The 25,276-nt window shown below is 37.8% G+C and overlaps 3 protein-coding genes across 3 annotated transcripts in view; 1 reads left to right on the forward strand and 2 right to left on the reverse strand.

The window, feature by feature from the left end:
• Nucleotides 1-7,884, reverse strand: part of LOC135080080 (transitional endoplasmic reticulum ATPase TER94) — a 43,543-nt gene extending 35,659 nt beyond the window's left edge. Inside the window, exons 1-4 of the mRNA XM_063974756.1 lie at nucleotides 7,752-7,884; nucleotides 7,360-7,465; nucleotides 6,189-6,442; nucleotides 615-807 (exon numbers count right to left, since the gene is read on the reverse strand). Of these exons, the coding sequence (XP_063830826.1) occupies nucleotides 615-807; nucleotides 6,189-6,442; nucleotides 7,360-7,465; nucleotides 7,752-7,768 (570 nt within the window). The 5' untranslated portion in view covers nucleotides 7,769-7,884. The remainder of the gene's footprint in view (nucleotides 1-614; nucleotides 808-6,188; nucleotides 6,443-7,359; nucleotides 7,466-7,751) is intronic.
• Nucleotides 7,885-8,639: 755 nt separating this feature from the next.
• LOC135080078 (uncharacterized) lies at nucleotides 8,640-11,973 on the reverse strand. Its single transcript, XM_063974755.1, has 6 exons — nucleotides 11,902-11,973; nucleotides 11,771-11,805; nucleotides 11,637-11,704; nucleotides 10,884-11,032; nucleotides 10,499-10,610; nucleotides 8,640-10,420 (listed from the first exon to the last, which is right to left on the reverse strand). Exons 1-6 carry the CDS (start codon nucleotides 11,949-11,951, stop codon nucleotides 10,346-10,348), a joined length of 489 nt encoding a protein of 162 aa, XP_063830825.1. The 5' UTR covers nucleotides 11,952-11,973; the 3' UTR covers nucleotides 8,640-10,345.
• Nucleotides 11,974-23,046: 11,073 nt separating this feature from the next.
• LOC135080258 (uncharacterized) lies at nucleotides 23,047-24,876 on the forward strand. Its single transcript, XM_063974944.1, has one exon. It carries the CDS (start codon nucleotides 23,047-23,049, stop codon nucleotides 24,874-24,876), a length of 1,830 nt encoding a protein of 609 aa, XP_063831014.1.
• The last annotated feature ends 400 nt before the right edge of the window (nucleotides 24,877-25,276 follow it).

A 25,276-nucleotide genomic window follows, 5' to 3' on the forward strand; every position in this document is an offset into this window, starting at 1 on the left:
ATAAATTATAGCCTATATGTTATTCTGGGTTAAAAACAATAATTCAGTTCAGTAATTTTTGCGTGAAAGAGTAACAAACATCCAGACATCCATACAAACTTTAACATTTATAAAATTAGTAGGATAGTAGGAGGTAGGATGAGAAGTTTAGAAAGAAAGAGAGAAATTGATCAGATTGCAGAGATAAATAAAATATGTAAATTAGTAGTTTGAATCAAAATGGCAGCCTCTCAGTATGTCTCATGTTGCAGGGAGATTCACTGAGTACTTGTACAGTGAAATTAATTTAACCTTGACTTGACATTGCAGTCAGAATTTTACAAATGGTAGATAATCTAATATTAAAAAATGCTGAAATATTCAATGTCGACTAGATATTTATGTATGGTCTTTGATTTGGCACATACAAATGTTATGTGTAATGTAAGGCTCAAATGTAATATTGTTTATAAGACGTTTAATTGATTTCAGATAAAACGGCTGTTTTGTAGATTTCTTATGTGGTGCACAATAAAGAGTATCTATAATAATAATTGAAGACTTAAACACATTCATGATGATGATACAAAGACTTGTCTGAACAGATTGCTAAATACATAGGTCGAAATAATTACCTCACGCTTGATGGGCTCTCCCTCGCAATGTATGACCGTATCAGGTGCCACGATGCAGTAAGGAGAGGGGTCGGTCTCCACCACTTTGAACTCCACCGCTCGCATGCCTCCGCGCACCATGAAAGTGTCGTCACGGTGGATGGGCCGGTATGCCTCCATGAAGTAAGGCTTCAGGTACACTTCGAACAGGTTTCTGCGGAAGATGGTGGTGTTAGAATCTAACATTTTGCATTAACATCATCTAACATTGTGGTGATTTTTCGGTAGATTTTTTACTATTAAAAAAGTGACAGAAAAAAATCTTTGCTGCTTTAAGATTCTTTGAATGTAATGAAATTAGATATCAATTAAAAAATAATTACAATAACACACATTTTTTTTTCTCCTCTTATTATCTACGGCCATCCATAGCCATAATTAGATGTGTTCTGGGAGCGGGAGGGGAGTAAGGGGAGAATGGATTTAACAGCTTATCCTACCCAACCGTCAACCTCACCTGCACGCGCCAGATGGCGACACTACCCAATAGGTTACTGTGGTGCTCCCTGCTAGATAACAGACGAGGCACTGGCGACCGAGCCATGGCGGTATAACCATACACCTGATCAGGCAACTGTTCGGAGGAGGCTACAGCGAGCCTTAGAGCCAAAATAGCTCTTAAAAGGTCTGGAGTAAAGAAGGGAGTTAAACAACTATGAAAGCAAATTTGAAAGAGAAACTACCCCAGGAGGGTACCGCTGATACCGGAGAATCCCTCTCTGGGCTTGAGTCAGCCCAGCATAACTTGACTGACCCAAGCCCAGGCTGCCCTTCGTATTCTGGGGGGGGCACAACTTTGCTTAATGAAGGATTGACTACCAAGGAAACACCAACTGACAAACCAAGGAAATTACTCACACAACAACTATTCCACCCAGGGCTATTCAACCGTCAAAGATCTGCATCCTTTGGTGAAGCAAATGAAAACAGCATGAGAAATGAATGCAATCTGAATAGACCGCAAACGCTTACACAGAAGCGAACTCGCTCTCCAGATGAAAAAGAATTAAAGAGGAACCAAGCAAAAAGACATATAGCCAACCGAGAGATAAATAGCCATGCCCACAATGCCAACCTAAATATTGAGACAAGCAACAGTTTTGCCTTGCTTGATGAAGAAGGGACAGACGTCCCAGTCAAACGCATACCAAAACCGCCACCGATCATTCTCTATGGGGTGGACGACCTGAGCAAACTCACCGAAACAATTGAAGAAGTTGTAGGGAAAGAAGACTTCACCTACAAGATACTCTCAAAGAGCAAACTCATCATAACCACAAACACCATAGAAAAATACAAAGAAATGATAGAGCACATCCGATGCAAGGGTTTAATAGGATACACTTTCACGCGAAAAGACCAAAAAAGTATTCGGATTGTTATAAAACACCTCCACTTTAGTACACCAAAAGATGACATTGTTGCTGCAATAGAGAAAACTGGAAACACTGTACAGGGAGAAATTGTAACAGCCCGAAAACCAGGAACCAAAGAACCATTAAATACATTCTTTGTTAACATAGCCCAACATGAGAACAATAAATTTGTGAAAGACATAAAAGTAATCTACAACCAAAGAGTACTCATAGAAGACCCGAAAAGAAAAAACTCCGTAGTACAATGCAAGAGATGTCAACAATATGGGCACAGCAAAAATAACTGTATGCGACCTTACAGGTGTGTTAAGTGCGCTGGAGCCCACGAAACCACTAAATGCACTGTTGATAGAAACACCCCAGCACAATGCGCCCTATGCTCTGGATGCCACCCTGCTAGCTACAAAGGATGTCAAGTATATAGAGAAGTCTTAGCTAGAAAACGACTCACGAACAAATCTTTAGTACGGCAAAAAGCGAACATAAATGACGACTATGACGGAGATCGGCAGACTTCACCGTACAAGAATAACACTCCAACAACTGCTACAACCGAGCCCAAAGACACTGTTAAAAATCTATCAGACCAAAGCAAAACACAAGAACTGACTGCAGCTCAATGCCATCAACTCTATAGTGAAATAGTTAAAAATAGACGATCGAAATATAACCAAAACACAAAAGAAATGGAAAAAATTATAGACCTTACAAACACACAATATACAGAAAAAGACCCCAAGCCCCTAAAATCGCAGAAACAAAATATAAGAAACAAAGGAGATCACATGGAAAATAAAAGAACATATACTGAAAATAAAGAAGATTACACTCAAAGAAAAAGAACATATACAAGAAATAACGATGACATTGTGCAGTCTCAGAGAACATACGCAAGAAATAACGCTAGGCATGAGCCACAGAAACCAGAAATGACAAAAACGGAACCTGAATATACTCCACGTGAACGCAGACCGAATCTAGAAACGCTAATAATGTCACAAACTGAAAGAATAGACCAGCTGATCGCCCAGCTAAGTACTATGATGAACCTTATCATCACTCTCATGAGTAAACTATCCCAATGACTTCCCTAAGAATCGCTACCTGGAATATAAATGGTCTTGCGCCAAACAAACAAGAACTAGACATATTGCTGAAGGAGAATAAGGTTGATATAGCTCTAATATCAGAAACTCATCTCAATGATACAAAAACATTCAATATGAAGAATTATAAAGTATACTGTACAAACCACCCTGACAGTACCTCTCACGGTGGTGCTGCTATCATTTTAAAAAATAACATAAAACACCACCTGCATAGTCAATTCCGAGAAGACTGGATGCAGGCCGTTACTGTTACTATACATGAGAAAATGGGCCCCATAAATGTTAGCGCTATTTACTGCCCCCCAAAGCATAACCCAAAACAAAATGAGTTCGATGGATACTTTGAGAGTCTGGGAAGCCGATTCATAAGTGGCGGTGACTGGAATTGCAAGCACACGTATTGGGGTTCAAGATTGACGACTACCAAAGGAAGAGAACTAAAAAAGAGTATCGACAACCAGAAACTAATAACACTGGGAACAAACGAGCCAACGTACTGGCCGACTGACGCGAATAAAATTCCTGATCTTGTGGACTTCTTTGTTGTGAAAGGTCTATCAGAAATGTACTTCAAAATTGAATCCTCACTTGACTCTGTATCTGACCACACACCAATTATAGCAACGTTTAGTACCTCAGTAATAACTAAAGAACCGATATCGACATTATTTAACCACAAAACCGACTGGGACTCATTTGCAAGATACATAGAACAGGAAATAGACTTGAAAGTTAAATTAAAAACAGCAGAGGATATAGAAGAAGCTGCCTTCTATATAACAAATCTCATCCAGGTCGCCGCGTGGCGTGCAACACCGGCCCTAAATAACCCTGCCCCAAAAAATAATATTCCACTTGAAATACGTAACAAGTTGGTAGAAAAAAGAAAACTACGAAGGCAATGGCAGACAGGTAGACATCATGGTGACAGAGCAAAATATAACAGAGCCTCCAGAGAGCTGAAAGAACTTATAAAAGAGAATCAAAATGAAGCATTCCAACATAAGCTGTCCAATTTATCCGCTTACAAAAAAGACGGCTACTCCCTTTGGAAAATAACTAAAAACTTCAAAAGACCACAAAATCACATTCCACCGATAAGAAAAAGTGCAGCTGAAGCGTGGGCCAGAAGCGGAAAAGAGAAAGCGGAGTTGTTTGCAGAACACCTTAGTCAAGTTTTCACTCCGAACGAGTCATCCTCTACAGAATTCGAAGCAGAAGTCGAAATGATGATCCAAAGTGATCAACAATTGACATTGCCACTGGCTTTGGTGACTCCTAGGGAACTCAAAAGAACAATATTTAAACTAGCCAACAAAAAAGCACCAGGCTTCGATCTTATAACGGGGGAAATTCTCAAACAACTACCCAGAAAACCAATAGTATTTCTAACAATGCTATTCAATGCAATCCTCAGAATACACCATTTCCCAAACATCTGGAAGATATCTACCATATGCATGATTGCGAAGCCAGGAAAACCTCCAACTGAACCCAGTTCATATAGACCGATAAGTCTACTTCCAATCTTATCTAAGTTGTTCGAGAAGATACTACTGTGGAGACTGAAGCCTATATTGGATGAGAATGGGATCATACCGGATCACCAGTTTGGGTTTCGGGAGAAACATGCTACTGTTGAGCAAGTGCACAGAGTGGTCCAAAAAATCAGGCAATCACTTGAGAAAAAAGAATACTGCTCTGCTGTATTCCTAGACATACAACAGGCATTCGACAAAGTCTGGCACAAGGGTCTACTATACAAACTAAAAACCCTACTACCGAACTCAATCTACATGATCCTAAAATCCTACCTGGAACTAAGAAGGTTTCAAGTAAAATATGAAGAAGAATTCTCCAAGCTGTGTGAAATCAGAGCCTCGGTACCGCAAGGATCAGTGCTGGGACCTGTCCTATACTCCATATATACGGCAGACCTGCCTGAGACACCTGATGTAGTGACGGCTACCTATGCAGACGACACCGCGTGCCTCTCAAGCGATACAGACCCGGAAAAGGCATCAACCAAATTGCAGACCCAGCTTAACAAAATAGACTTGTGGCTGAAAAAATGGAGAATCAGGCCCAGCGTAACTAAGTCCACACAAATAACCTTCACCCTTCGAAAAGGTGATTGTGCTCCTGTCACCTTGGAAGGCAAACCCTTGCCAACCAATAACACTGTGAAGTACCTGGGCTTGCACCTCGATAGAAGGCTAACCTGGGCAAATCATGTTAAAGCCAAGAGAACTGAAGCAAATATGCAACTCAGGAACCTGTCATGGCTGATAGGATGACAATCCCGACTCTCTATCAACAACAAACTGCTCGTCTACAAGTCTATTATCAAACCAATCTGGACCTACGGAATAGAACTCTGGGGATCTGCTAGCAACTCCAACCTGGAAATAATACAGAGATTCCAAAACATCGCATTGAGAACAGTCTCCAGCGCCCACTGGTTTGTGAGAAACGCAGAAATACACGAATACCTTGAGATGCCGACTGTAAAGGAGGAAGTGAGCAACTACAGCAAAAAGTACAGACAGAGACTCGACAGACATAGGAACGCGCTGGCCAAGAACCTGCTAATGGACGAAGATACAAAGCGCCTCAAGAGATGGCACATCCTCGAGCTCAGCGAGAGAAATTAGAGCTCTTACCAGTGATGGACTTTGCTATTCAATGGAATACCAGTCAAATAATCCGCTCCCAGAACACATCAATAACACACATGCGACCAAACCTGAGAGATGAGGCTATTAAGTAATAATGTCAGGTCATTATAATGCAATAAAATGCGTTTCTACTTTTCAAAATGTAGCAAGTTCTTTTCCAGAAAAAAATTAATACTAAAATAATGATTTCTTGTAATTCAATTTGATATTTCATCATGTTTTATCTGGCTTCATGGTGACACACTGTTGTAGATGATGAATCATTAACCATTTTTACAGAATACTACTACACTTTTTATTTTGTTCTTATGGGAAAAACCAGTTAATCTTTTAGTGACGTTAGCTACTCTGCAATAAAATATTGTAACTCACCCAGTCAAACCTTCAACGGAATCATCGATGGGCAGTATGTGCACTCGCTTTCCATACTTGACGGATGGGCACGGTGCTATGGACACCACATCTGACAGCCTGACTCGCAGGTTGTTCCTGACCACACGGTTCATGCGGATCTTCTCATCGGGGCAGTTGTCGTCTGACAGGACGATGCAGACAGTTTCCTTACGTCTCTTGCCTTTGAGTAGCACTGTGTCTCCACGGAATAGTTGTAGCTGCTCCATTTTGGCCTGATGTTGAATAAATAATAATACATTTAAGCTATTGTTCTTGTTTTATTTCCTAACAGATGAATAAGGTTCTGGTAAGATTCCTTTTTTGATATTTTTTAGATGTGTATTACATGATGATGGATAGATGTGGATTTTACGAAGCTATAAATAATAAAACTAAGTTTATTTTGTGTTGGGTCTGCTGTAATAAGTTAAATTAAATTAAAAATGTATGGCAAAATCATTCAATACTTTGCAAAAACAGTTCATTTCATTGTTTTCACCTTACCAGCTACATTGTTTTCAGGGGAATACCCAATATTTGATTGTAATAATTGGAAAGTTTTGATTTACATTCTGATGATAACTTATCATGATTTCAGTACAAATGCATTGCATTTCAGCATATTTGCGAATACCATAATAGTTGAAATTTTTTAATTAATGTGATGAAATAATTCCAGACATTACAGCAAGTACTTTATTGATGTTGAGTGGAATTTTACTTGTGGTAGTAACTGTACAGTTTACTATTGAGTTTTTTTTAGGTTAGAATGACTGTCATTATTTTACTATGTATTTGCTCAATTTGTTTTGCTTTGTAAACAGCAACATAGTTGTGCAAGTTAACCGTTAATTCTCGCTTTAATTGCACCTTTTTAAGCCAATATTTCAAATTCAGCCCGGAAATGTACTTTCATAGAGTATTATCAGCAAAAAACTAGAAGGTACTTAACTCTAAACAATGTTCCATTGTTACTATGGAACTAACAAAGGATTTCATACAACTGTTTGATAGAAATTATTACTTAGCATGAAAAAATTATACATTTTGATAGAGAATAAAACGATTTGTAAATCTAATGGGTGTCTATGGTGATTGATGCCATTAGCATTTGCTGAAGGTGGAGTGGGGACAATGACCGGAGCCCTACCTGTGATAACGCGACCACCGAGTTGTCGTCGCTGACCGCCTCCTCCACGATGAGCCTGTTGGGCCTGTCCTTGCGGCGCAGGATCGCGGTCGAGAGATCATCAGGGCTACACACAACCAAACATGTAAAAAATACGGCTGCATCTTCAAGTTTTTAAGAAAATCTACATTCACCAAACTCTTTAGCACCATATATCAAGGAAACTAAGCAATAACGATCTGTATAGAGTTAAAATAATCATTCTTTTGTAATATGTACTCGGTTTCAATATATCAGACATGATGACAAGCCAATTTTTCAAACTATAGCTTGCAGAGTAATGCCACAAAACGATGCCAAATAAAGCATCTCCGCGAATTATAAAACAAAAACATACACTGTAATACTCTTACCTTTTATTGTCTGCCATTTTTACTAAAAATTATAGTTACAATCCGTGAATTTACAATTTTTGAAACGCCGAATGAACAATCACTTTGGTTCACCACTTCGTGCGTGACGTTGCCGTATTTCATTTGTTCATCGATGTCATTAGTGTTGCTAGAAATAAAAATATTTTCTATGCTTGATCAGTCTGTTTTCAATCACCGTTTTGACTTTACCGGTTTTTTTCATTAATACATCGCGAGAATGCCATTCCTTGCCGTTCCTATAAAATAAAATAAAATTGTCTATGGTTTTAGCGCGGGAAAGAATCAAAAGTTTTTGCGAAAATGTCGACAATGTCGTCAATGTCGTAGATAGAGTCGGAGTTTCTCTCCATAATGCGTCTGTGGAAAATGTTTTTTCTTTTTGTGTGTTCATTGATAAATTGTTGTTATTTTATTATTGAAACGCGTACACAAACAATAATTATGTTTAAACAAGGTAGTAAGTAAAGGTAAGCAGGTGATTGTGCATAAGATAATTCATGTAAGTTATTACGTCCTTTTAATTGATGAGGAGAAAGAGGAAAGGAGAAGGAGGAAAGAAAAAAACTGAATAATTAAAGAAAAAAATATTTATTTATTACACGTAGGTAGGTACTTAAAAGTAGTATAGCAGTACTAGTACTGGTAGTTAGTTTAGCAGAGCAAGAGTCAAAATCGCACTTAGCCTCTTGATTGGGCCGTTGTGCGCGTAGTACCTAATAGAATAGATAGTATCTATCTATTTATTAATGGGTTTTGTTTCATAATTATTTTTATAATGGATATTTTGTGTCTTGTACATTATGCCACAACTACTAAAGTAAATATTTACTTTTAATATTAGTACCTTGTATTATATATATATATATCAACCACACCGCGCAAACGTTTTTTGTCTAGTAGCTTCCATTTGACACCATACAAAACTACTCGCATTCCTGTAATGGTGTGCCGTATTGGTAACAAATGTTTATAAAATATTGATTTGCGCTATATTTCATCTATGAGTCATCATCAAAATTAAAAAGAACAAAAAACATAGCAATAGCATATAAATTTGTTTAAGATAATATATTTTCTCTTCGATATTCTTTAATAGCTTTACGCAGCCTACGCTCCAGCTCTTTCTGATCGGTTCGACTAAGCTTTAGGACGCTCTCAAGTATCATATTGAGTAACTTGCGAGTCTCATCTTCAATGAATGGTTTGTCTTCATTCCCATAATCTCTCACATCGAATATGTAATCGTTGAACAATACCTTCTCTCTCAAAGTAAACGCTGCGTTCATAGCTTCCAGAAACGCAGTTCTCATCGGCATTTGCTTTTCTAGCTCCTTTCCATATTCTTCTATCTCTTGCTTCACATCCTTACGATACATTCTAGATAAATGTCTCATACGCTTAGCTAACATTTTTGTATATTTATACTCCATGTCACCCAAATGACGGCTCAGAACTCGACAGTATCTTATTAATTTCCTTTCGGGAAACCCTTTGGTCAGAAGGTTGAAAAGATTTCTCAAAAAGTTCTCAAATACACCATTATATCTTATGTCGGCTCTCTGTACCGCTAACGGCTCACCAAATGCCAAATTATGTTTCGATTCGATTAATTTCTCAACTTGTACTCCATTTCCTAAATTCACCAAGGATAAATGTAATATAATGTTGAATAAACAAAGACATTTAAACACTGAACACATTGTGATAAAATATAATATTGCAGTCGTAAAAATATAATTTCACGGTTCGTGATCACAAGCTATTTTTATGCCTTTCCATATAAGTACTCTATGTAAGCAGAATGAAATTTTAACTTGATGTCTTCTTGAATTGCATCTTTTTGTTTATAAAAAACGCGAAATATTAATTTTTCGAAAATATCTCGTGTTCGGTCTCCGATGTGCCTGCTTTTACCCATTCCATATCTTTTCAAAAGATAAATATAATCATCAATTTTGGTGTCGTCGCGTACTGAATAGATCGCATTCATTGCGTGGAAGAATTCGTTTACCATTGGTTTTCCACTAGATATAATATCGAGGAAGTTCTGTACTTTTATTCTTAGCAACTCACCTCTTAGGTCTGATGATCTTTCTAAACGCTCGGAAAACTTTTCAATCTTTCTCCTCATGAACCTGCCGGATCCCAATCCTTCCAGACTTTTGCTTAATACAATAAAGTATCTACGAACTTTGTTCACCAGAAAATTATGCAAAAGCGCTTGACAAATATTTACTACGAAGTCATAGAATGGTCCTCGTGGTATTACAATGACTCTAACAGTGGTAGTTGTGGTGCTTGTGCTCTTGGTGGTAGAGGCATCATCGTACATGCCAACCGAGCAGTCGATATCTGATTCATCATCGCTCACGTCGCTTTGTAAGTGGCACCTTAGTGCAGGCTTCTGTACCATTTCTGATCCACTGCCGCCATTGATCCTAGTTACAATTATTGTAACTGTAGTCACTACTACATACGATATCAAAGCACTCATCTTCGTGCACACTGAAACCAATGCTGTTATTCTCGGAGCTATTCGCTTTACGTTTCATTTATTTATTGGTTAGTACTTTTTATATCTTTTCATCAACATTAGTTTTTAGTCTCTGATTTCTGATCCCAAACCAAGTTCTTGTTCTTTTCATAATCTGGAAACAAATATGATTTATGCAAAACTCTTTTGTGGAAATTAATTACAAAGTGTCTAATTAATTATTATTTATTACCTGCCACGCCAATAAAGTAACAAAGGCTGCTAATAATGGATCTTCCGTTGCGAGCACAACGCAGCCAAATAGCATAGCATCAAACGTGCCTAAACTCCATTCCTCGCCCCACCTAAAACGAATTAGACATTATTGTCGTTTGTGAGCACGTTATTAAAGAGATATATTTTTATTGCTATTAAATATTTTTTAATGATTAATATCAAGCCTTTCAAATCATTACATCATAAAATAACATTCTTTTTTAAAGCAAAGAACCCTGCACAGTTGGCACGCAAATATTGTTTTGTAGAGTCCAACAAGTAATCAAGAAAAGTACTATTCGGAAAAAAAATGCTTTTTAAACAGGCCCATAAACAGCATTATGTTATGGCTAGTTGTTTACCAAGTGACTACCATACACGACGGAGCAGAGTCCCCAGGATCGTAGAGGAGAACGCTGGTGGTGCCTGCCTCCCGCTCCGTCAGCTCTACGTCCATCAGTCGCTCTGGCACCGTCCTCTCACTGGCCACCCAGTTGAGGCCGTCTAGGGCCTGCCATCATTAAAAGCTACCTAAATAATTAAATTACAATACAAGCTTTCTTGGTTAGTGCAGAGACCGCCAGAATAAAATTGTACATGTTACATCTTTTAGCCTATACGCAGACCACCGACTGTTAGTCGGGTGATAGTTGGGCCCGATTATAATTTGTATGAAGAATCAGCCGATACGAGTACCAAATCGATGTACCTAATGTGCGCACTTTCATACATGTCCATACTGATTAACAGCCCGACCCAACTGCCCGTGACCCGTGGTCTGCGCCTGGTCTTAGAAATAAATACTTTTTTACTTTAAAAAAATGTACGGATAAATCTTGTTCTAACAACAGTTTCAGCAGATTTTATGTGTATTCGTTTAACCATAAAATGTTGTAGGTATATTGAATGTATTGTACTCGTATAAGTCGTACATACAAGTAATGTATTGTCTATTTGCAAATAAATATTGAATCGCTTTATTGAGATTGATATAGGTATCTTTCAGACCTATTTCTGTTTCCAATATTGTTTGAAATACTTATTCAAGGAGTGAATAACTGAATATTCGACATCAATAGAAACAAAAGGTGTTTATTCGGAGTCATTGAACTTACTCTTTCGAAGAAGGCAGCTAAAAGCCTTGTCAAAACAACTCGTCGCGCATCGATATTGCCCAAGTCATCTGTGAAATAAATAACATAGCAATTATATGGCACAATAGATAAAATAATCCAAATAATAGACATACCCAGGCCAGGAGAAGATAGTTGCTTATACACAATCCTGAAATAATAATAATTTAGCAGTCATAACTAGTTTTTTGGTATTATTAATTAGGTTATTCCGTAACGTAAAGTTCTCTGAATAATTAATTATTACCTTAATTGGGGAGCCATGACAACGCGACACATCGCGAGAGGTCCAGCCATTAATCTAAGGTCTTTGTTGTCATCGTTCCTATAAATAACATGAAATGAATGAGAAAGTAATTTTGAAATAATTAATAAAGTTTTTATAACAATTGAGATTTGTGATTTATCGTTGGTTTTTATAATAGCATTTTAATGTGAGCTACGGCTACGATATTACCAAGGTTTGCTACGACTGCTACGACCTTTGCTACGTATGCTACGATCTTTGCTGCGTATACTACGAACCTTGCTGCGTTTGCTACGACATTTGCTACGATTGCTACGACTTTTGCAGTGTTTGCTACGATCCATGCTACATTTTCTACGACTACTAGGTTTGTTGCTACGACATAGTTACGACTATACTACGCTGACTCAAATACGATGTTGTTAATTCTACGTCTTAGGGCCGATTTTTCAATCGTTAGTTAACTTTTATCAGAAGAATAAAATTGTCATTTTGACATATTTCCCATACAAAAACTGACAATATGTCAATTTTATTCTTCAGTTAAAAGTTATTCGATGGTTGAAAAATCAGCCCTTAATAATAAAATCATGATCCGAAGGTAGATTATTCACGCCAAAAAACTTTTCCAATTCTGTATAAGTTTTATAAAATTCTATTGAAACGAAGACATCACTAGGTAAGGGAAAGTAACATAGTTCGATGTCAATGTTAATAGGGTTTATGTAAAAAATAAACTACGGATAGGTAAAACGTAAAAGTGAAAAATATGTAGCTACCTACTTATTTTTCTCAGCATAGTAGAAAATTAAATAGTTAGAACGGCAAAAGTATGTCCTATTAACTTCCCTAATAACTAGTAATACTAATTCTCACTTTAATATATCTCACCTGCCATGCACATAATGCGCGTAGTATTCTTCTTGAAAGACCAGCAATGACAAACCAGTACCCCTGCACACCCTCGTCAAAACAGCTGACGGGGCACCGGCTGCTTTATCCAGGGTCCACCGTAGCCCCATCAGCAGGACGTAGGAAGAAACCCACGCTATGCTCGTGACTGCCCATCGGTAGCCTTTGCTTGCAGGCAGATAGGCTTGCCATGGACTTATGAGCTAAAGAGTTATTAATAGAGTTTGATATTACTTTTTTAGAAAGGATAATTTATTAGTGCATAATCTTGTAAGGGGTTATAGTACCTGCAGATCATTTGTAAAATCATATCTGAAAAATAATTAGACCTTTGATATGAGACAATAAAGAAAAAGAATATTTTTGAGTGTTTTCCTTGTTCCTCTAGGTTTTAAGTTACCACCTAGGATTTTTCAAAAAATGTTTCTATAATAGTTCACTTTTGTATATGTATGAGTGTCCAATTGTCCATATGCAAAAATGTTGCAAATGACCTGTGCTATAACCCCTTAAAGATTATGGTCTAATTCCAAGTCACTATGTATACGTTCGTGTTAGAATATTTTGAAAAAATATTTTTGCATGTAAATAATGTATTACTTCACTACCTGAAGCTGTCACAAAGTTAAGGTAGGCACAATTCAAAATTTAGGGTAGGGTAGGTCGTTGCATGTCAAATTACCTGCAGAATAAGGAGAGCTAAAGTAACGACATAGCTCGGAGGCGCTCTCCTCTGCGCCTGCAAGCGATTCCACTCTCTCGCTAGAGTCGTCACTCTCCAACTACCGTCATCGTTAGTGACATTGGCATCTGTAATATTTTTTTTAATGGACTAACTCTAGATTGTAAATTTTTTAAGATTAATAAAGAATTTATAATTCGGCAATATTGTTAATAAACAAAGTTACTTTTGTTTTAAGATTATTTCACTTTTATTGGGCAATTTGAAGCCACGATAGTCGAACGGTGAAGGGGTCGGACTGACCGACTCGTGATCCGAAGAACGCGGGTTCAGTCCCCGCCGCCGCTCAACTATTGTGGTGGTATGAGGTGTAAATGAATGTAAAAACCTACCTTTATGTGTTATATTATACTCCGACCAGTCAAGGAAAAAAATATCACATCTGCATTGTTTCCAATTTAGCCAGGCTACCTTGATGGCCTACAAAATATTAATCATTTTAGCGCACGACCAACTGATAAATCCTTTGTATTAATGGTACGAAAGCTTTAGGGCCCTCGCCCACGGCGACTTTTTGTAGTGATGCTGTCGCGTGTTCCGTAAACGAGTGACAGCATCGAACTAACGCGCGTTCGTCGCATTTGAAAAGCACTACAGATGCGATGTCAACGCGCTACAGCAGCTCAACTGTATCGATGCAAACGCGCGACCGTGTCGGACGACATCGGGGGGAGAACGGAGAGAGGGTTTAGAGATGAGACGTATTTACCAGAACAGATCCACACACTAGGTATTTTACAGTACTAGGCGGCACCTATTCCAATTTTTTAAATACTTGATCCACCTAGTATTTTATAAATTACACGATTTCCGACCCTACCTTCAAAGTAATAGAGGTTATTATTGCGTAATCCGTAGTCGTGTATTACGCGCACCTAGTATTTATCGCTAAGCTTATGTGCGAACGTAGAGATTCACTCCGTCTCTGTCTGACCAAACAAATTTGAGCGCGACGAAGCAAACGCACACAAACGTAGTCAAACCATATTCATGTAAAAAAGAAAAACTATGTAAATATTTTTATGAAATTGATATCTTTTAAATACGCCAACTTTTAAGTTGACAGTCCTAAGCCTGTTGAAGTATGAAGGGAGGAATTATTATTCAATTTCAAATTGCATTATTCATACTACGGTTGTATCTTTTCAAAGAAAATTGTATTTTAAAGTCATATTACGTGGATTAGTCCGCACTAGTCGCGTCAAGTATGCTAAAATTACTACGTAGTACTAGGTGGAATAGGTATTTGGATCGAGTATTAATAAATACTAGGAATAGGTGCACCTAGTATCAAAATCTAGTATAACCCATCTCTAACAGGGTTACTGAATCGCGTTTGCATCGCGATAGAAGCGTGACAGTAATGCGTTTTTATCGCGACAGAAGCGCGTTTATGTGGGCGAGGGCACATAGCTAGCGACCTCATTGCGACTGTATCGATGCGAATGCGAGACAGAATCGCTACAAAAAGTCGCCGTGGGCGAGGGGCCTTACCAACTAAACTGATTGTACCTTTAACGAAACGGCGGAGTACACAAAGGCCCTAATCACCCTCTCTTCAGAACTCGACAAGGGTAGAGTCATGCCGAGGGATGCCTCCGCGGCGAGAGCGTGTAAAGTTGAAAACCAGGCTGCCTGCAAAATAAAACTAGCGTGTCGGTAACATACTTGATATGGCTAATAGAGAGTTGTCAAAATAAGATTCTTCTTCATAAATAGGGCACTCTTGCCAGAGTGGTCGTGGTTGGACTGACGAGGTGGCGTGTTCGATGCTCGCCTGGCGATGTGTGAACAAATAACATAGCATAACAAATAAAATAACATAATACCTATTTCTTATTAAATATGTACTAGCTTTTGCCCGCGGCTTCGCCAGCGTGTGTATTTTAGTCTGCCAAAGAAAGTTTATTGCGCCTGTGTCCCAGGTCAGAAACTACCCTACGTTTTCCGTGGATGTAAAATTACATTAAATATATTAATACATAAATTAATTTTTATAGCTTGTACTTACCTATTGGTTTCTTTTTATTTCAATAACATTTTCTCTCCCAAATTAATTTACGTAAATTATCATTTGAAGCAATACAAAACTATTAAAACTGCATAAAAGATCTTATTACCATTTAATTTGTTCTGTAAACTGAGTTCTATCTCAGAGAATCTTTCTTCAAATACCTTGAAGCGTTTTATGATTGCATAATTATCCAATTTTCATTTTGCCTCGCTCTATCTTTTATTCAAAGCCTTTTTAAATTTCCCAGGGGACTAGACAGTGGAATCTGATGAACTTATCTGCGATTAACGAGCGTCAAATAAAAAAGAATACATTTTAGGTGTTATTTCATCTTCTTTTGCAATAAGATTTTTTAAAGTAGAGATTACACAAAAAATACCTTTTAAAAAAATACCGTAAGTAGGTAAAGTACTCGTACGTAGTATTATTATTATTGTGATTTTTTTAAAATGAACGTTTGATTAAATTTCACGCTTATATGACGATGTTGATGAAATCTGGCATTTTAGATAGTTGACTACTATGGTAAAATAACAATAGAAATTATTTAAACACTTGCTAATGTTAATAAAGGCAAGTATGCGATAAACACTCTATGACAGACCGAAATACACTTTTAAGTAAGTAAAGTAACATCTTATATTAATCTATAGGTAGTTACTGTCTTACTTACGAAATATAGCGCATCAGAAATGGAGCCAGCCATCAGCGGCACAAAGGAGAAATGTAGGCCACCCCTACGCATCTCTCCGCGCCACTGCACTATCGCGTACAGTGACAGGAGTGTGCCTAACACACCGCCCCATATCTGGAACATTGTATAAGAACCACTTGAAAAATACGAGTAAGTAAATGAAATTAAATATTTTAGCAGAATTATGATTGGTCAAAATCACTCAACATTCTCTGCTATTAACCGTAGCGGGCTAGATAAAGGTAGCAGTAAGGCGCTGGATGCAGGCCGCTACCAGCCGATCAACATGGAAATCATTGGAGGAGGCCTATGTTCAGCAGTGGACGACCTATGGCTGAAATAATACTACTACTACTCTCAAAACACCATTCAAAATTACATATAGGGAAAAGTAGCTCAGTTGAAAGAGCAGTCGCCCGGCAAGCGAAAGGATTTTTTCAAGTTGTTTATTTATAACATATAGGTAGGTTCTGAGCATAAGAAACAACAAAGAACTTACCTCCAATCCTCTGAAGATCCCAGCACTGGGCAAATCGTGTTGAACACTTAGTGTGGTGGTCACAGATTGAGACAAGGGTGACTTGCTCGCATACCGAACCTCAATATTGACGTGTAGTCTGAGAGAACTAGCCTGATTTTTGTCTCTTTCTACCCTGAAAACCAAGTTTATAATATAAAGTACCAACATATTATTATTAGACTATAGTTATGTCGCTACTAGATAATATAAAGTTGTTCAATTTATTTCCTCTGCCTGCGGCTGGTTTTCCTTTTTCAAAGAAAGATATTATTTAGATCCCTCAGAAAATGTGTCCTGTGTAGGCTTTGACATTCGCAATACAGGATACTTTCCATTCGTATGAATAATTTCAGATTGGATTGTAAGTAGGTACGAGTACTTCTTTTGAAGGATCGCCTATTTATTTTCGTTTCAGCAAAATGACGTCCACTGTTGGACAAAGGCCTCCCCCAAGGATTTCCATAACGACCGGTCCGCATCCAGGTTCGTCCCGTTTATTTAGTCAGAAAAAAAATAGATACGGTTTTATGAGTAATTTGTTCAGACAATATTTTCAGATTAATCTAGAGCAATTACAGATATATTTTAGAATTAATTTACTGGTCTAGCTCCAGATTACCAGTAATTGCTTCAAGATTTATGCGTGTTGCCGAGCAATTATTACCCAAATTGTGACAGATTGTGCCCGATTATACGGGCTGTCGGGCTAGGTTACTACATAGAAATCTCAAGAGCGACTTTGAAAATTATTATTAAATAGCTGTGCCCGTGAGTTCGTACGCGTGGAAATAGTTTGAAAAATATTTCCCGTGTTTGCGACATTGTGTAATGTGCCTTTATTGATAAATGGGCTCGATAATGGAAATAATTGGAAACATAAAAAGAATTTTTCAAATCGGAACTGGCGCGGATTAGCGCGTTCAAGTATTTGCTTATTAAACAAACTTTTCAGCTCTATAATATTAGTATATTATGTAGATTTACTTGGATAACAATTATAACAAAATGTTACGCATATTACTAAAGGAAAACTTTCTTACGTAAATCCTACGTTTGTAGAACAACCAATCAACTTCCGAACTCAATTAGTTATGTGTTTCTAAACAACAATATGGACGCTAACTTTCCTAAACAAATAATCACGTGCTACCTTTTGGTGAGAAGAAACAAAACCGGTAATTAATCAATAATTTTCAACTCGTTCTGAAGTAATTCTACTACATATCGACCTGGTTAATGTTTTCTTTAGTATCCTTATCATCGCCTACTTACGTGCTCTATTTGTGAAGGGCTCTCATCTTTCGAGGGCCAAGTTTGATTTCCCAGAGGCAACACAAATTAAGGAAGAAATCAAGGTACCTACTTATACCCAATATGGTAATGAAGTTACCCCGAATGGGATAGAAGATCTACCCCATTTTCTGATTTCTGGGATAAAAAGAATAATTCTTTGACAATTATTAAATAAAAAATAAATTCCTCAATGAAAATAGACATACTGGGTATTATTTTAAGCTGTACCTCCTATCACTGCTACTTTGAATTTAACAATGTTAAGTACACACCTACGTAGCTGTACATTTTATTACCTGCCTAGCACTCAATTACCCTAAATCTTGGAAACCTTTTCCATGTTGATTTATTAGCAAGTTAATAGGCACCTTTGTGAATGTTAATTCTTATGTTAATTCTCACCGAACTCTGGCGGAGAATTCTCGCAGGTAGACAGTGCCGGTGACATTGGTGGTCGACGAGAGGACGCTGTGCACGAGAAAGTATCGCGTGAAATCTGCCGACTTCCAGGACCCTCTCTGTGATTTGGGAAAATAAAGATACATTTTACACATTGCTACGTGTTTAACGGTAATTTTTCATATTGGTAACCCTCAATCAGGTAGTAAATTAGTTTTTTTTTTCTTATGCATAACAAGGCAGGTATATGACCGCGATCGCACCTGGTGTTAAGTGAGATTCAGTCTAGGATGGTAATACCTGCCCTGAAAGTGCCTCACTCTCGCCTTGAAATGGCCCGGATTATAGTGTTGGGCAAAGACAGCAGCAGGCAGCGAATTCCAGTCCATAGCTGTTCGCATTATAAAAGAGTAATGGAAAGTTGTTCTGAGCATTAAATTAGGAATATTAAAGTTATGGAGGACATTATTTAAACATAGATAAAGGGTTTGGTTTAATTTTAATAATAATAGTCGGTATTTCATTTTATAGTTGAATGAATAAATTATGTAGTTAAACAGTTAATAACTTACCTGAATATAATTGTCGCTTGGAGTGCGTACTGTAATAGGTAGAGGCTTTAACACTCCATCCATGTAGACGTACGGAGCAAAGGTACTGTTTAATATTGCCTGAGACCATTTTGTGAAGTTAGAATCACAATCCCTTCTGAAAGTTATAAGATTTTGTAGAATTTATTTTAAAAGTACAAGTTTTTGTTCCTCCGAAGTAAGTAACACTTACGTAAAATCTTTCCCGATTTGTATTACAAATGGCAAAGAACATGGTGACCATCGGTCATCTGTAGAGTCGATGAGTTTGAAACCTCCTTCAGAAGTGTAAACTGCTAACACCAATGATAAATTCTGAAAAATTATGGAAGTTTATAATAGAATTTAATTTTCATTGATATTGTTAATTTCTAATATTCACATCATACGAAGTTTCGCAAAATTGCTTTTAAAACATACCTACTGTACCTAGTTAGTATACCAATTTCCATTTTATAAGATGTAAATTAGTTTATCCTTTAGGTTTTCAGGCTATAAAATCACTGAACTGAACACTAAATTAACTCTACATTTTCGTAGATCAAAATAAGTTAAGATAAATAAGCTCCTAGAAAATGGTCCCGGTTCGTATAGCCGAATACTAATTTAATCAATCATTTACCTTTGCCTTTGGCATAACAAATTCTCCAGGCCTAAAGTCATTTGAAGTCGGGTCAATCAAGAGTTTCGGCAAACCTGAAACCAAAACTTAATTCATTTGAATATCAAACGAAACGAATAATTGCCAATTGAGATTCTTCACGATTTTATCGACCGGACGAGCCTGTGAAATCATCATAGGCATTTCACATTATGTCTACTGCTAACTATGGGAGGCCTATGTTCAACAGTGGACGTCCTATGGCTGAAATGATAATGATCATGTCAACTGCTGTACACCTCCTGCTACCTCCCCCAATAATCCAGATTGACCGCTAGTAGTGGCCTGTATCCATTCCCATCCTTCTACCTTTATGAGATCATCTGTCCACTAAAATCAGATTGCAGGCATTAAATAAGTACCTTTTGGAGTAACCATCTTCGTTTGTAACCAAAGTCTGCAAGGCCCCCCAGGGTCCGTCATATAAAAATTTCTGACACATTCACCAGCTAACAGCCGACAGGCCAGAACGTCTCCTTTCTGAGAACAATATAAATAAAATCTCAAACTTTTAAGGAAAAAACAGACGCAACACGTGAATTTCTAATAGGTACGAGTACACTTTGATAGCCTTTCCAAATTAATCTTCAAGTGAATTACGCAAGATGCTTACCTACTCTAACTTTTTCCTTGTAGGCTTAAGAAGGCATCTTTTATTAGCATTCATAATACAATTAAAATAACAACTTCACCAGAGGGTGGGAGTTGTAAGTTGGGTAAGTGTTTAATATTTAAGCAGGGTATAAAATTAAGTAGGGCTACTTATACATATACAGTGGATTATTAGAGCGTCCTATTTCTTCATGAGTTTGAATTTACTAAATGTCGACATGTAGTGTGTACGTGGAAATCTTTCTCCAACTACTACTTACTACCTACTTGTTTAAGTTACACCACAGAATAATAATTACACTGAAGAAGTGATACCTACCTACTTAGCATTAGGTATATTACTATACTATGTACCTACCTAAGGAACAATCGACTTACCGTACACCGATACTCATATTTCACAATATCCATCAAAACTGAAGGGTGGATGCGACTGTCTTCGTACTTGGGCCGCTCCGAGACGTATCGCTTGGGGACGCACGCACCCGCCACCACCATATCGGAGCGTGCGCAAACGCATCCCTCGCAACGCACGCACGCGTTGTTCAACGGTTTGAAGCCGCGCGCGCATTTTATGCAGAGCACTTCTTTTGTTGGTGAACCGTCGAGGTTTTGAGTTACTGACGGACAAGAAGTTAGTTACAGTAATAGTCTGAATAGGTATTTAATATAAGTAAATTTTTTTTTTTTTGCATCAAGTTTATCGTTTACCGGATCGCTGGTTCTGATTTTTGCCATGTTGGAAACCATATAGTTGAACGATTGTAGCGCCCCCCTGTCATTGAGTTTGGTGGGACAGTTCAGCGTGGGTCATCTATAGTGATTTTACCTCTAGTGTACTTTAACATAGCATCTTACTTTTCATCATTTCTAAAACTGGAGGGCTTTGGGTGATTTTTCACAGTTATCTACAAAATTTTTGCTAGCTATTATGGTTTTACTCACCAGAAATATAATCATTGCTAGGGCATTTCCTACAGACGACTCTGCCAGAATTATTCTGGCACTTTCTGGGCACGCACGTGGAGCCATCTGCAGAGACTACCTCGGTGGCGTTGCACGGCTTGCACCTTGCGATGCCGGCAGGCACGCTGTGATCCTCGCAAGTGCAAGAGAACCCTGAAACATATGTGACGTCATAGGGGGCTTTTAATTTCATTCGTAGTCATGAAAAGTTTTATGAACAAGGGAAATGTAATGCAATGTATTTAAAAAAAATATCTTAGTACCTAGGTACCTAAGATTGTAATAATAATGGTGATATTTTTGTTAATATACTCGTAGTTGAGTGAAATTGTTCATGTTACTTGAACTTATTTATCTAATAGGTTATAACATTTCCTTGTTAATTATGTTATGTATTTCAAAAGACGATTACAGAAACTATACCTATAGGTCCTAACTGTATTGTTTCAGTTTCAGTTTACCTACATTTAAAGCTTTTGCCCCAAAGATATGATCAATAAACTTTGAGATTTGATCAACTCACTCACCTTCTGCCGTCGCGACTAGAGAAACATTGGCAGGACAGGCCTGGCACGACATGAGGCTCGGCTCAAAGTACTCCGTCTTGTTACACGGCACTTCCAAACTCTTCACCCCGAATATTATAAACAACAAATGAAACAACTCCATTTCAGACTTTATCGCCATCAAGGTGCTGAAACTTTTGCCCACTTTGCCAAGAAATGTTCCCTAAACTTCCCCACATTTATCAATCGAAATGTACGTTATTTAGGTAGGTAAACGCAAAAAAGTTTACACATAAACGATTTAAAAAGGTATCTGGCACAAAATAAACGCGTTAAGTAAAACAAATGCTACGTCTCTATTTGTTTACGTACTCCTTTCGTTGCTAGGATACTAATATAGGGGAGGCGATTTGACAAGTAACGGAGAATTTTAATGAAGTGATTAAAGTTAAAAAATATACGGTTGTTACTTTTCTTCTTATCTGGTACTTGAAAATTTGTTTTAAATAGGTAGTTTTATCTATTTTATGTTACATAATGAGAATATTAGGTACTATCTTTCCGCCCGCGGCTTCGCCCGCCTGGAATATTGTCTGTCACAGAAAACCTTTATCGCGCGCGTCCCTGTTTCAAATACCGGGATAAAAACTATCCTATGTCTTTTCCTGGGACTCAAACTATCTCTTCACAAATTTCATCAAAATCGGTTCAGTTGTTTAGGCGTGAAAGCAAGACAGACAGACTGACAGATTTACTTTCGCATTTATGATATTAGTATAGAAGTTTAGATTTGTTCCTAATATTTTTCATCTACATATTTTTACTCGCTTTTTCATATGTTTTCGATATTGCTTATCGTATCATAACTATTACACACTCAATATTCACAAAATCCCTCAACTTTCTTCCCTCTACTACCCTATAGTATAAAATTTCAACAAACATACACAATAGGTATAGTGTAACAGAATACCGCCACCGTTCGTTAGGACATGCTTTTACCGCATACATCAAAAATGCATCTATCAAAATGAAACTGAAAAACTGCGAAACAAAATTGGATTTTTTAACAAAGGATGATTAATGTTAGCAACAGGCTTTTCTTTTTTGGCACATGATGAAAGTTTTTTGTCTACCCGGGCATTATGGATCATTAAATCAGCGCTGCCCGGTGTGCTTAGACGCTACAATGTGAAAATTTTCTCAGATTTCTAGAGCTACCCTCTAACTAGCGCTATGAATATTGGATGCTATCTATTGATAGCATCTTTCTTTCATATAACCTCAGCTCTATCGACTATAAAAATAAAATATGAGGACACTTCCGCAGCTCAGGATCGAGTGGTGAATTGCGCAGTGAAAATAGCCAATGAAAATTTCGATTATAGACTACACACAGCCATTCTATACAAAGATTTGGAAGAAAGATTCGTTAACAATTTTTTGAAGAACTACCAAGGATCGGTGATTGTTGATTCTAAGAGAGATGCTGCACCGCCAAAACAAGTAGTCATAATAGTTGAATCATTTCATTCATTTGCAAAAATTACATCGAGACTTAAACCTGACCTCCGTGGGAAAACAGTCATGAGCAGTGGCGCTAATTTTATAATAATAGTATTTTCAAGTCCTAAAAGGATAGAGCGCATCACAAGTTTCCTCTGGAGCTACTATGTCATCAATGTTGTTGTAATTGCGACTGACAAGAAAAACAGAACGGCGTTGTATAGCTACTTCCCATTCAAAAATCACTTACATTGCCAGAACACTCTACCCACTTTAATAAGCTACTGCGACGATATATCTCTACGTAATGACATCTACCCCGATAAAATGCAAAACATGCGAGGATGTCCGCTCTATGTTTCGACTAATAAATTATATCATCCGAATACGGAACAAAAGATCCCATTACAGATAATAAAGAAGGCCATAGTGAGGTTACTAAGGGACATAATGAATTTTACGCCCATAATCTCCACGAGGGATTACGTCAGCATCGACTCGGACAGGGCTAAGAACTGGTCAGTGTCACTCAACGACTTGATCACTGGCGTAGCAAATATTTCTCTGAGCACGATCCCGCTTGGCGTTGACCGAATGGGATTTCTGGATTACTCAATACCATACTTCAGAGTACGCTTGGCTTGGTTGGCTCCACCCGTACGCCCAGGGCCAGTTTGGTGGCGACTGCTATTCCCACTCAACGGATATTTATGGGCATTCCTTATGTCCGTGTCATTCTTTGTGAAGTCTGTTCCGTTTATTTGGGAATTGAAACCAGTGAAAAGGTTTTGTCGTCGATACTTCCGGAACTTTGACAAATTGCACGGAGTTGTATTCCGGTCGTGGGGGATATTTATGGGACAACCGATTCGTATGGCTCCGAAGAAGTTTAGAGATTTCTACATCATCGCGTTGTGGTTGTGGTTCACTTTTGTTATTAGGAGTGCATATCAGAGCGTGCTGATAGTCGCATTGAAAACTGACGCGATGATGGGGAACTTTGTGAACCTGAAAGAAGCTGTGGATAGAGGCTACCGATTTGGTGGGAGGGGCGGTATTCTCACTCATTTTGAGCGCGACGAGATGATTAGGGATGGGTTTGAAATAATACCAGAAGAGAGATTCGATGATGTGTTCACTGACGTGGTTGAAGGTAGATCTGAGTTTGTGTTGGCTACGTCTTTGGAATACGCTTGGGCGTATTGTATGTCTCAAGGGAAGAAGGAAGATTCTTGTGGCCATATTCTTCCAGATTCTATTATGACTGTTCCGCTGGTGGTTTGGATGAAGAGTCAGTCTCCATTCGTGCGGCCACTGTCTGCCTGGTTACCTCGTTTGATCGAAGCGGGCCTACTGGAACGTGAAGTAGTTTTGAAGCCTACTTTCTCAGTGGTTAAATCCTCTGATCCCTCGGCCCTTACTCAAGAACAAACGGCAAGTTGCCTTTTGTGTCTAGCTTTAGGTACTTTAATATCTGGAGTTGTTTTTGTGTTGGAACTAATGAGATACAAAATCATTGAACAACGTAACGCGAAATGCCGTATTTCGTTTATAAAATAGGCCTTTGAAACGAAACGAAATATTTTAGTACCTTGTTACTTTGTTGCTGATTCACACCGTAACTAATTAAAATGCCTGGAGTAAGTTTTAACAGATCTCTTATAAAATTGCTGTCCATTTAAAGTGAAATAGTTTTGAAATCGTTGTGATTTTACGTAGACTTATGTGACTTTTGAATTAGTGTAGAGTTTGGTGTACCTACCTAATCGTTAACGTAACATTTTTCTGTCTCATAGTACATACCTAATATAAGAAATAAAACACGTTTTAAATTTTTTTTTCATGTATTCGAGTTAAATAATGCATCTCTTGTTATTATTTCATAATAATTGACTCTAAAAAAATAAAAACCACTACGTTAGTTAACTTACACATAATGCTAGTTGCAGTTATTAAGCAA

This window comes from Ostrinia nubilalis, chromosome 17 (genome assembly GCF_963855985.1).
Source record: "Ostrinia nubilalis chromosome 17, ilOstNubi1.1, whole genome shotgun sequence".
NCBI classification, from domain to species: Eukaryota; Metazoa; Arthropoda; class Insecta; order Lepidoptera; family Crambidae; genus Ostrinia; species Ostrinia nubilalis.

What these genes read in the sequence shown, in the direction of transcription:
- LOC135080078 (XM_063974755.1), bottom strand. Translation starts at nt 11,951, where the DNA reads ATGGCTGGACCTCTCGCGATGTGTCGCGTTGTCATGGCTCCCCAATTA. An exon ending in ACTATCTTCTCCTGGCCTGG is followed by an intron (nt 11,705 to 11,770) that starts GTATGTCTATTA and finishes TTTATTTCACAG; the next exon opens with ATGACTTGGGCAATATCGAT. An exon ending in TCGTGTATGGTAGTCACTTG is followed by an intron (nt 10,611 to 10,883) that starts GTAAACAACTAG and finishes AATTCGTTTTAG; the next exon opens with GTGGGGCGAGGAATGGAGTT.
- LOC135080258 (XM_063974944.1), top strand. Translation starts at nt 23,047, where the DNA reads ATGAATATTGGATGCTATCTATTGATAGCATCTTTCTTTCATATAACC.